Source organism: Aethalodelphis obliquidens, unplaced genomic scaffold (assembly GCF_003676395.1).
Source record: "Aethalodelphis obliquidens isolate GAN/ISIS:26980383/991018 unplaced genomic scaffold, ASM367639v1 scaffold8, whole genome shotgun sequence".
Taxonomy (NCBI): Eukaryota; Metazoa; Chordata; class Mammalia; order Artiodactyla; family Delphinidae; genus Aethalodelphis; species Aethalodelphis obliquidens.
The window spans coordinates 14,713,728-14,726,291 of NW_020837952.1; the positions used below are offsets into that span (position 1 = coordinate 14,713,728).

Below are 12,564 nucleotides of genomic sequence, written 5' to 3' on the forward strand. Positions count from 1 at the left end.
ATTTATTTTAATATCACCAGGCATGCCTAAGACATAGAAGGTGTTCCATAAATAATCGTTGAATTGAGCTGAGTTCACAGTATGTGTGGTGAATTTCACATGTTTTATATTTCATAGCTGTTACTGGGTTCCATTGGTTTTCACAGTGATGACACATGCCCTCAAGAAATAGAGTTTTTTTAAAAAAGAACCTGAAAAATGTATACGATACTGACACAGAATTCTGGGATTTAAAAATCAGTGATGTGTTTTTCAGCATCAAACTTTACTAGTCACATGGGTTTCAGGTAACACTACAAGCTTTCTGAAGGCACTGGATGTCTCTTAACTGTGTGACTGGGGCCTAGTACAGCACTTGACATGGTAGCATTCAGTAAATGGATGAATGAAAACAGTCTTCCGAACTCTTCTATTTTGGTGATTTTAGTTACACATGTATACCTGATGCAATGAAATGGATAATTTCACTTGTATTATCTTTAATAAATAAGTTATATTGGGTTTCATGTTGATAAAAATAAGTTAATATCAAATATTGTTTTCTATTTGTTGTAAAGTTTCCCAAACCCCAAATCTTAAGAACTCTTTACTTTCTTAAGATGTCTGTCTTATGTTTGGATATTGGCTAATATCTGTCAGAACGCTTTAGACCAATTTGGAAGGCAAATCTGTATCATGTGTCCATTGAAATTCCTTCTCTCTTGGCCAAATTTATATTCTGCTTTATACCTATTCCCCAACCCACCCTACCATCCCCAAAACAGTGTTATTCATTTCCTATTTGAATAAACAGTTTGATGGATTTAAAAAATCTTTTGTTTCAAGGTTCCAACATCCAAACATATTGGAGTTGGCTGCATATTTTACAGAGAGTGAGAAGTTTTGCCTGGTTTATCCGTATATGAGAAATGGATCACTTTTTGACAGATTACAGTGTGTAGTAAGTTATATCTATTACTCTGCCTGATACTCTGACCCTCTAAAGCCCTGAGGCAGCTGCTGAAATACTTGAGCTATTGTGTGTTGTGCAACATGGTGGCCAGAAGAGTTGCTGGGTCCTTACTCCTCATTGATACCACGTCTCAAATGAGTTTACATCAACTACCCTTATTTCTCAGATAATTTTTATTTGCATAACTTTACGCAAAGTACCATTCAGTACAAAGGATAGACATAAAAGTGATAGACACCTTAAAGAGAAGGAACGAGGTTGAATAAATGCCATGGTTTCTCTTTTGTGATGTTTCTGAAAGATAAGTTTTAAAAACTGATTCCAAATTGGTTAAATTTCAATTAAGATGAGAATAAAAACGGATTATTTTCAGTTACCCACACTATTGTGCCACAATAACTTTAAAATCTTGTTTAATGAACTCTTAAACATCTTATTAGCCATATTTCAATTAAGATAACACTAAAATTATTGGGTATTTCCATTGCCTATAAAGGGGCCTAGAACCAGCGTTGGTAGTAGAGGAAAACCTATTTTGAATTAAAAATCGGTTATGGTAAACTACAGTGTTCATTTACCCCCCCTCGCCACCTCCTCATTAGCGTTTATTGGTTTTTACTCAGAAAATACAACCAAACCAACTACTGTTGTCTTTTCAGGGTGACACAGCCCCACTCTCTTGGCACATTCGAATCAGTATATTAATAGGAACAACCAAAGCCGTTCAGTACTTGCACAACATGGAACCGTGCTCCGTCATCTGTGGCAGTATATCAAGGTAAATTATCCCAGAGCTGTAGGTTACAGCTGAAGGCCCCTTTCATCATCATGGATGAGTCGGACTTCACCCTATTTTCTGTCTATAGTTTCCCTGGTGTGTGTGTGTATGTGTTAAGAAATCTCATTGAAGTATTTAAAATCTTACCCTCTTAATGAAAGCATGTCTACCAAATTTTAAAGGCTGCACTTATATTGCCAATCGGAGAGTTTGTATTATCTTTGGGAATTATTAATGAACAGTGTAGGATAGACAGTTTTGTGTATTTTATTAATTATACCGCACAGCAAACTGTGAAATGAACCTGTATGCATCTCACTTTTTTAACAAAAGAAACTGAGGTCTCAGGAAAGGTTAAGTGGCTTATACAGGGACTCCTCACAAGATAACAGTAGTGATCGGCAATTTAAATTCTTCCTCCTTGAGTCTCCAGCCTCCTGCCATGCCACTGAGCCCGCTGCCTCCTAGCTGTAGGTACTCACCTGTGACAAGCTGAGCGGCAATCCCAGTGTTCATTTTTGAGACACGTGAGAAAATTAGAAGCAACATCTTCCGTCTTCTTTCTTCTTCAGCAGACATAAAGAATCATTCAAACAAAGAGTATACCCTGTAGCAAACCACCCCCCCACCCCCACCCCGCTCTGCATTTTTCCTGTGTGCCCTTCATCATGAACCTGTCTCAAAGTAGGTAAATACACCTTTGCTGAATAGCAGGGGAGACTGAATTTAAAAGGCTCTGCCTCTTGTGAACCATCACCTAGTATCTTGGGAAAAGCTTTAAGTGCGCCTTCAAGTTGAACCGAAGAGGAACTGATTGCTTACTTTGTTTTTCTGGTGAAGTGAATTTCATATAAAAAGACTCTAGATTTTGTTTTGTCCTGGGGGAGTGGTGGGGGTAGGGTGGAGGGGACACAACCCGTAGGCAATCTGCTCCTGTCGCAGTGTGGCAGTTCATCAACTGCCCGTGGAATCAGTGTAAAATTTGTGCGCCCTCATGGGGCCGGCGACAGAGATGGACAGTGAAAGTCTCAGCGGTCGGTGGAACCAACCCCTAGGTTCCACCTAGTGGAACCTCCCTCTTCCACTCAGCTCTCAGCCAGCTCAGCACTGTAGGTGCTTAAATATATGTTCTAACTGGGTAGATAGATAAATAAATACCTGGAATTTTGCTCTACATATTCTTTCTTTGGTTTAAAGTGGCTTGAATTTTTTTTTTTTTTTTTTTGGTACGCGAGCCTCTCACTGTTGCGGCCTTTCCCGTTGCGGAGCACAGGCTCCGGACGCGCAGGCTCAGCGGCCATGGCTCACGGGCCCAGCCGCTCCACAGCACGTGGGATCTTCCCAGACCGGGGCACGAACCTGTGTCCCCTGCATCGGCAGGCGGACTCTCAACCACTGCGCCACCAGGGAAGCCCTGAACTTATTTTTAATCCCATGAAGTAATCCATTAATTTTAAACATTTTCCTTTTGTGTGACTGATTCATTACCTCCTTTCCTGAAAGCAGAGCTTGATAGGAAAGAGGGATGAGAAGGGAGACAGTGTGGAGGTCCTGGTACTTGATGGGAGAGGGGGACAGGGAAGGCCACCGACCAGAGCAAAGGGAACATCAGGATCCCGGCTCTGCCTGAGTCACAAGGCTTTCCCACAGCTGACACTGGGCAGGGAGATTTGCATGTGCCCCTCCAGCACGCCTCTCCTGCTTTTAGGTCAGAGCACAGGCTGTGACCCTCATTTCTGCTTTCTCATCATTGGCAAGTGTCTTCAGGCAAGTTCCCGACACTGGGCAGGGAGATTTGCATGTGCCCCTCCAGCACGGCTCTCCTGCTTTTAGGTCAGAGCACAGGCTGTGACCCTCATTTCTGCTTCCTCGTGATTGGCAAGTGTCTTCAGGCAAGTTCCCAGGAAGTAGGCTCAGAGGCAGAGATTTGCCTGCAGGGGAATTTTTTGAGAATGCTCTCGGGAATAACAAAAGTAAGGGAAGGAGGAGGAAGACAGAATTGGGCAGTTGGAGAAGCTGAGCTGGGATATGGAAGTAGAGGCCTCGGCAGATGCCACGGGGACTGCTGGAGTTGGGGTGGCCCTTAGAAACTATCCCCAGATGAGGCAAGGTGCTTGGGTTTTGGCATCCCTGCATCCAGCCAGCCTTGAGTGGGGCTGTATTGGGGTGAGGCAGCTCCCTTCTCCCACTAGCAATTCCCAGGTTGGGGCTCAACTGGGAGCCCTCAGCAGCCACACCTGCCTGTTGGGGACCGAGTGCCTCCCTGGATCAGGAAGGAAGAATGGGGCCACACCACTGCAGCTGCCACAGTTAGGGAGGAAGTCGGCTGCATGGCGCGCTGCAAAATGTGACCAAGTGATTTTCTTTTTCTTGTACTTTCCTCCCCACCTTCTTGCCATCCTGTCCTCTTAGTTCAGTATCCACAATCGTTTAAATCAGAGAGCTCTGGTTTAAGAAGCTGGCTTTAAAATGCGATTCTGAGCCAACTGCTTGACTCCTCTACGCCTCAGGTTTTTTCCTCTGCGAAGTGCTAATAAGAGAATAATAGCTTCTACCCCTTAGGGTTAAATGGCAGAAAGTCTATCTGCTGCTTGGCAAAGAGGATGCACTCACTAAATGGTGGCTCCTGTTACAATGGTCCAGAAGTGGTAGGAGTAGCAGAGGCGGAGGCTAAGAGATATTCTGGCCGGTCAGCCTTTTTACTTATCACCCTTTTACTTATTGTCTTGGTCCGTTTGGGCTGCTCTAACAGAAATACTGTAAATTGAGTGGCTTATACACAGTACACGTTTATTTCTCATAGTTCTGGAGGCTGGGAAATCCAAGATCATGGCCCTGGCCTATTCTGTGTCCCGTGAGAGCTCACAGATGGCCGTCTTTTCTCTGGTGGAAGGTGTGAGGGGTCTCTCTGGGGTCTCTTTTATGAGGGCACTAATCCCATTCATGAGGGGAGCCGTTATGACCTAATCACCTCCCAAAGGCCCCACCTCCTAATACCGTCACATTGAGGGTTAGGATTTCAACATAGGAATTTAGGGGGGACACAAATATTCAGTCCATAGCCCTTACCTCTGTCATCAATTTATTGCGTTTGAAAAGTGGACCTACAAACTAAGTTCTCTTTTAATAAAAATCTTTTCTGTGTTAGCACATGTTTATTGAACATTTTGCAAATCACATTCATTTTAGTTCACAAATATTTATGGGACATCTGCTGTGTGCAGAGCATTGTCTTAGACCACAGTGGGGGGAAGACATTGACGATCATAGTCTTGACCTGGAAGCTTCAACCTGGTGATCAGATCGATAGTGAAAACACAGAAAATATATAGTGTGACACTATATATGCCTAATGTGTGGTTGGTCTGAGAAGGCTAATTCTAATTAGGTAGTTCCAAGCCAAATCTTTGAGGAGATGGTCATTGTCAGTGGATTGGTTGAAAGAAGAGAAGAGAATATTCCTGGTGGAGGCATAATTTATTCAAGGGAACAGAGTAAAGAAATGCTGGGTGTATAATGAAATCAAGACAAGTTAGTTGAGGGACTTCCCTGGTGGTCCAGTGGCCAAGACTCCGCACTTCCAATGCAGGGGACCTGGGTTTGATCCCTGGTCAGGGAACTAGATCCCACGTGCCACAACTAAAGATCCCGCATGCCGCAACTAAGACCCGGCACAGCCAAATAAATAAACACTTAAAAAAAAAAAAGACAAGTTGGTTGATTGGAGAGGAAAGGATGAGATTGGAGAATAATGAAAGATAAGACTGGAGAAAAATAAGGAAAATTGTGGGGAGAGGGTTGGATGGAGCTTTGAACACTTCCTAGGCTGAGGACCTGGGTTTGATAAGCTAGGCTCTTTCAAGGGGCTCTGAGGCTTCTTCTCTCTGGGGTATAGGTGGGAACAGAAAGGTTCTGAAGTCTCTTAGGTGGTCTGACAATTTAAAAGGAGGCTATATCTTTCAGGCCAGTATCCCAGGTGTTTGTCTGGATGTGCTGAGCTATAAAATCACTTAAATAACACAGAGTGCTCAGCAGGTAATATTGATACGAGTAGCAAAAGAGATCTGATCAGAGAAAGGTAGAATTTCATGGAAGAGGCAGGATTGAGCTGGAAGTGAAGCTAGCAGTGTATTTTATTTTATTTTTTGTTGGTGAAGGGGCTGCTGCGGATTGTTGCCTTTCTGCGTTTTCCAGAGGGTTCAAGGGCTCAAACATAACCATCTATAGATTACACCCACCCAGTCATGTGTCAAGGCGTGGAATTCTGGGGCTCTGGGCATTGATTTGAGAATTGTGGTTTCACAAGGGTTCATCAGTGTGTCCCCATCTGTTCCAGAGCAATTCAGCCCCCTCCACAGCCACTGCACTCTTGGCCTTTCTGCTGAACCTGCCGGCAAAGGTGTTAATTAGTGCCAACTATAACAGTAGACTTTCCCCCCTTCCTTTGGTGATGTGCACACCTGTTCTCTAGAAACTGGAATGAGAACAGCTCATTTCATTCAGGGCACTGAACATCTGTCAGATGGTAATGACATTCGGTCCCCTGCAGTCTTGACCAAACGTGAATTGGCTGACCTAGATCACCCTCCTGAATCTCTTTTATTTTTATATTTTTAACATCTTTATTGGGTTATAATTGCTTTACAATGGTGTGTTAGTTTCTGCTTTATAACAAAGTGAATCAGTTATACATATACATATGTTCCCATATCTCTTCCCTCTTGCTGAATCTCTTTTAAATGAATCCTTTACTCCGTTCTAAACTTGGGCCTCCCCGATTCTTGGTCCCACTGTGTACAGCCTTGTGCTTTCAGGGACGTCTGAAATCCCTACTATTCGGCCTTTGTCATATTAATTTTCTAATTCTTTGTGAGGAAAGGCAGCTTCTTGAAGAGATGGCATTTTATGACACAGCCCTGATAATTGGCTCAAAAAAGGGCATCTCAGTATGTGTCAAAACAGTGACCTTTTCTGTGAGTAAGTCAGGGCCCTGCTTTTGTTGAAGTGAGAAATGGAAAACCTTCCTTTTCTTTTCTGCACTTGGGCCTCAGACTGATGAATCACCGAAGAGTTATCATACATCATTTGACATTATTAAATATTGTTTTTAATAGTATGAAATAACATACAGTGTACATAAAGTGACAGTGCAAAAAGCCAAATTGAAATAGTAAGCAGTACACAATTATAACCTTGTAGAACTACAACTTCAGGAATTAAAAAAAAAAGATCAAAAGTGGAGCATACCAAAATATCAATAAGGCTTTAATTAGATGGAGAGACTATGGCTTTTCATTTAATGGCTTATTTTTTACTTCTACTTGATATTAAATTCTTATTTAAGGATTATGTCTACTCTTATAATAAAAATAAAATTTATTAGAAAAATAATAACTCAGCATCAGACCTTTCTGTCTCAAACCAGGGAATCAGAAATTTCAAGAAGGAGTCTCTAGTTGCTGAATGATATCCCAAAGTTTCTTTTCATTCTCTGTAATTAATTCTGTCTGCAAAGAAACTTGATAATCTCACATCTTCGTCATTTTAAAAATAGTTTAAAAAATGAAGATTGTAAGGTCATCCTTCAGCAGCCTGGCGCCCAAAGTGTGAGCAGCACCTTCTGTCTGGGCAACACGAAATGCTGTCACGGGGGTGACGTGGAAAGAGCACAGGAAGTCTGGGTTCGAGTCCAGGCCCTGCCCCCACTCTCAGGCCACAGTTTTCTCACTTGTACATCAGAGCCAAGTGGGATAATCTCGAGTTGGACCTCTTCTTGCTTTCAAATTCTGTGCCATTTCACCTGCTTGTTTTTATACTGTGCTCTATACTCACAAATCTAGGGGTTGTGGCTGGAGAATGACATGACATCACATTTTCTTAGATCTTGGCCAAGCTTTCCCCTGATCAGCTTCCGAGTGAGGATGAGCTCAGATGTGTTTCAGGAGGCACCTCCAGACACCTGCTCACCCTAGAGCAGGTTAGGGAGAGTTCTGACTTGCCTGTTTTCAGAAACACCCCTCCCCAGTCTTTTCCCTGTCCTTCCCCTTTTCCAGCATCCACCCCAGTGTTCTCATTGCTGCCCCTGTCTCTTGTCACTGCCTAAGGGTGTGGCCTTTGGGGTCTCCCAGGTCTCAGTACAAACGCCAGCTTTACTACTTTCCAGCAGTGTGATCGTGGGTAAATTACTCAATTCCTTGAGGCTCAGTCTCCTTATATGGAACTAGAAGCACTGTACTTCTTCCCAGGGTTGTGAGGATGAAATAAGATTATCTCTGTGGAGCACAGCGCAGGGTTTGGCAGTGAGTTTAGTTCCTCCCACCTAATGGAGACTCAGGTATCTCATCTGACCTGTCCTTGGACCCCTGCACAGCACATTGTTAGACCTCTATTGGAAGGTTAGATTGGAACTTCCTCTGCGCTGCACCAAAATGTGACTCGCCCATTAGCCGTTATCTTGGCACCGGAATGATCTATATACAACTAAAGAGAAGAAGGGATAAAATTCATTTCCTTTCTGCCTTGTAATCAACAGTTTCTTGATCTTTTACGAATAGCTGAATCAAAAGATGTTCCTTTCAGTTAACTATAGTAAATCGAGAGAACACTGAACAGGGAAGTAGGAGGGCTAGGCTTTAGTGTAAGCTATTTTGCATAGAATGAGTCATTTCAACCAGCTGGGCCTCATTTACCTCATCTGAAAACAAGTGGTTATACTTTTAGCAGCGCTGACAAATCTGTTTCGTCTCACATTCCGTCTTTGATTGGTTGGTAATGACTTCCCGCGTGCCTTGTCCAAAGGGAATCTGGGGTGGGTGGCTCTGAACTCAGTTAGTGATGTCTGCCAAGAATGTGGGAGGATGTTTTGGCCACATTTGGGCCACATACCTGCCCTATGCCCGGTGGTCTAAGGCTGCTTACGGTTTCAAATTCTCTTAATTTACAAACTGATTATATGATCAGATGTTTACGTGGTATCTTCTATAGATTCAGCATTATGCTTCTGTAAACAGCAGAAGCTGGTCTCGGAGGGAGTGCCAAATCGAAGAGGGCAGGGTGTACAGTAGGAACTTGGAGAAAGGAGGGCCGCTGGAGTTCAGAGCAGTCGAGTGGAATCTCCATGGAGGAGGTGAATCAAGCCGCATAGTGGATTTGGATGACAATAAGTGGGAGGGAGTACTTTGCAGGTAAGGGGAGCAGCATAAAGAAGGCCCCCAGACAGCAGTAAGCCCAGTCTATCCTGACTGCGCTGCTAAGCGTCAGTACCTTCAGCGTGGCTGATAGGCTGCAGACGTATTAGGGAACTCAGTGAAAGCCAGGGGACTGAGTTTACGCATCATTTGGTCTTATCAAGTTCGTTGGTTTGACAGAGGAGAAAGCTGAGACTTCCAGAGGTTAGTAACCAGCCTCAGTCACATATCTGTAGATGGGTTGAGGAGGTGGGTTCCACGCTTGTGTGGGTCCAACAGTCATGCTCTTATTAGGTAATTAAGCCTTTCCAGCCGGGACTCCTGGGAGCATGTCGGCTTCATCAGCAGAGGCAGGGAAATGGGACAGGAGAGGAGAACATAATTAGTATGTGCAAATTTGGAAATGTTGACCTTGGACTCCTAGTGAAGACGACAGCAGGCAGCCGACTTTGCGGGGTAGATTAGGCCTGGTGGTCTGCATTCGGAATCTTCACCTTGTGCAAGCAGAGAGGGAGAGTAAATGGTCTTTGAAGGAAGACACTGTCAAGGACACAGCTGCAGAACACCAAGGATGAAGCCGAGACCACATTTCAAAGGTATTTTCAAGAAGTCTGCTGGTTTAGTTACCCCCAAAATGTCTTAGTAATTTGAACTCTGCAAAGAGAATGTTATAAAAACAAAATCCATTTCCAGATGGTGGAATTTGAGGAGGGAAAGGATTGAAAGAAAAGAATCCTAAAGAGTTGAAGTCTCTGTTCTTGGCGAAAGACCCTCACATTTTTATTGGGGAAAACGAAGAAGTTTTTGAATCACGGGATCACATAAAAGCATCTGAAGGCAGTAAACCTTCTTGTTATTTCCATCTTATTCCTTAGCGAGCTTAACTGTTTTCACATTTATGAATGATTTTAAATTGAAATGCATTTTACCCCCGGCATTTTTCATCCCAGACATTCATTCTTGTTAATGTTGCCAAAGTGAGGAGATAATCTTGGGGAACATTTCTAATGTTTCCTACAATATCATGTTCTCTTATGGTATGGCCGTGTGTCTCCTGCCAAGTGAAACAGTCTTTCATACAAGGGAGGTGGTCTAGGAAAGAAACGAAGGAAGAAGCCATCTGCTTAAAAATGAATTTTTTTAAAACGGACATTGATCAAATATATATGGCCTAGTAAGTGCGTAGGGAATTTCCTTTGTGAGGGACTAGAAAGACTGAGTAGTTGGGAAGGAGGGTGGGCAGCCACACATGGGCTCCTTCATTGTGACTGTGTCACCCTTGCCCATGGGCCCAAGCTCCTCCTGCCTTTACCGCAAGACCTGATGTGAGTGGCGAGGCCACTGGGCTCCAGCTCAGCGTTCAGCAGGGACCGAAAATGCAGGGAATGCAAATGTTTGTTTGATTGATGGTTTAATTAACCAGTCTCCTCCCTGTCTGACGTCACCCCCCTCCCCCGCCAAGAAAAACCTACTTTTGTTTTTCAGAGACATTTTAGCTATAGCAATTCTTTTTCTTCAGATTTTTCCTGTTTCCTCCCTGGTGCCTGCCTTCTTCTAAAATATCCAAATATGTTCATTTTTTCTAAGGAATGCCAAAACAAATATTACGTAAATTAAAATTTTCCCTATTAATTTTATTTACCACTATTGTCTCTAAACCCCAGTGTTCATTTATTTATATACAGGAATGCATACATGCTTGCGCACATACATACCAAACAATATGTATATTTTTCTCTCCATGGTCTTAAAATATCTGGGAATATTAGTTTAGTCAGGTTCTTCCAGAAGTTCTCTGGAACTATTTTGAAACACAACTGATGCCTGGAAACTGATTAACCCAAGGGTGTTCAGATCTCCAGGGTTATCCTGCAACCCTCTGTACCTTTGTTACATCAAATTGGTGTCCTTGAACTTCTAGAGACACCTAACCAAGTTCTGTAGGATTTTAAGGTAAGGTGGTGGGTATAGGCTGGACAGTGGCCAGACTACATCCTTGAAAGCATGTTTCGAGGCTCTCCCTGTGCATCAGGCACTCTGCTTATGTTTTCTCATTTAGGCCTTGTAACAATCCTGTGAGGTAAGCATCATCAGATCTTTTTACCTACAAGGAAGTTGAGGCTTAGGGAAGTTGCGCTAGTTTGGTCAGAGACGAAATTTCACATTTAAAGGAGGAAGACCCCTTATCGTCTGGGCCTAGGACTCACAAGACACCAGTAAAGCAAGAACAAGCCATAATACTGTCTCTGAGTGCTGCCTAGGTCAATGGGAAAGAAAGGGAAAGCTGTATAATCCAAGAGGGGCATTAAGGGTTTCAGCTTCGCATCATTTGAGGCCAGATACACTGCATGCTGAAGTGGGAGAGGGTGTGTATGCCTTTTTCCAGTAATCTGCAGGTTGTCAGAGAAACTGGGTCTTCCCTCATCTGGTGAGGGGTGTCTTAGTGTTGCAACAGCAGTGACACAGACAGCAAGCTGTCCTGTTGCCTCAGGCTGTCATGGAGAGCCAGTTGGGTGCTCTTTATCTCTGGGGCCAATTAAGTGAAGTCTAGACTTTTCCTGAGAGTTGCCAGGTATTCAGGGACTGGGCTACTGAGCACGAACAACTCCCCCTAAAATCAAAATATAGATACAGATTTTTAAAAACCAGTCATGCGCTCACATGTCAAACATATTTGCACTTAAATTCAGATCCTGCGTTACAGTCTAGGTGTATCATCTTGCTTTATATTTAAGGCCCAAGGGCTTCAGCTTTAAATTAGGAGACAACGTGAGTCGCAGGTACCCAAAAAGAGTTGTCCTAGAGACCCCTAGCAATAGAGAGATGAAGTAACATCCCCAGAATCAGAATACAAATTCACCACTTTGTGTGGGTTTTTCCCCATCACCTTAATGTACCACTACTAGTCCTTCTGCTAGAAGAGTTATCTAGAGAGGTGGTGGTCTCTCTGCTACAGTAAGTAGCCTTGTGGGAGAGAAGAGAAGAAATAGGTGGTAGAAGCACTAAATTGAAGGCGTGGGCCATTGGATGTTTCTCATCTGTTTGTTGCATTCTGTTGTTACATGATTTTAGTTATTTTATGTTGTCTTTGTTTTGTTAGTCTGTTTTTACTCCTGTAGGGTGAACGCATTCAGTTGACCTGCAAGGTAGCTGAAGGCACCTTATGTTTGAACATTCTATTTGAGGTTGAAGGAGGGGAAAGAATTCAGGTACAGTTGATTGTTGAAGGGCCTTTTGCAGTTCCCACTTTCCTAAAAGAGAACATCCTTCTTCCTCAGCTACCATTAACCTTTATTTAGAACAGAGTAAATCACTGGACTCAAAATTTATGTTGTACACTAAAGTCTGCTGGTAAACAATTTGTCTTTACACTTTCATTATTCAAAGTGTAAATGCAGTGCCCTGGAACAATTTCACATTCTTATTGATGGCTTCTCACTGACCCAAAGTCCTCTGTGTAACCCAAAGTCCTTTATTGTGTAACGCTGTGTAACGCTGTGTAACGCTGTGGTTACTCAGCTCACCTCTGCCTCTTACAGAAGCATGAGTCACCAGTTGCTGAAAACTTCCCCAGTTTTTCTGAGGATCAAATAATGGATTAGATTATGAGTGGTGGTGTTTCTTTTTTTTTCCTTTTGTACTTAGAA

The 12,564-nt window shown here is 43.2% G+C and overlaps 1 protein-coding gene across 8 annotated transcripts in view; it reads left to right on the forward strand.

Moving 5' to 3' along the window:
* IRAK3 (interleukin 1 receptor associated kinase 3) overlaps positions 1-12,564 on the forward strand; it is a 77,525-nt gene that overhangs the window by 45,916 nt on the left and 19,045 nt on the right. For all 8 annotated transcript variants that reach the window (XR_003432882.1, XR_003432884.1, XR_003432883.1 and 5 more), the window contains 2 exons: positions 826-940; positions 1,612-1,730. Coding sequence is in view for 4 of the 8 variants with exons in the window: in XM_027106934.1 (XP_026962735.1) it covers positions 826-940; positions 1,612-1,730 (234 nt within the window). In the remaining 4 variants the exon portion in view is untranslated. The remainder of the gene's footprint in view (positions 1-825; positions 941-1,611; positions 1,731-12,564) is intronic.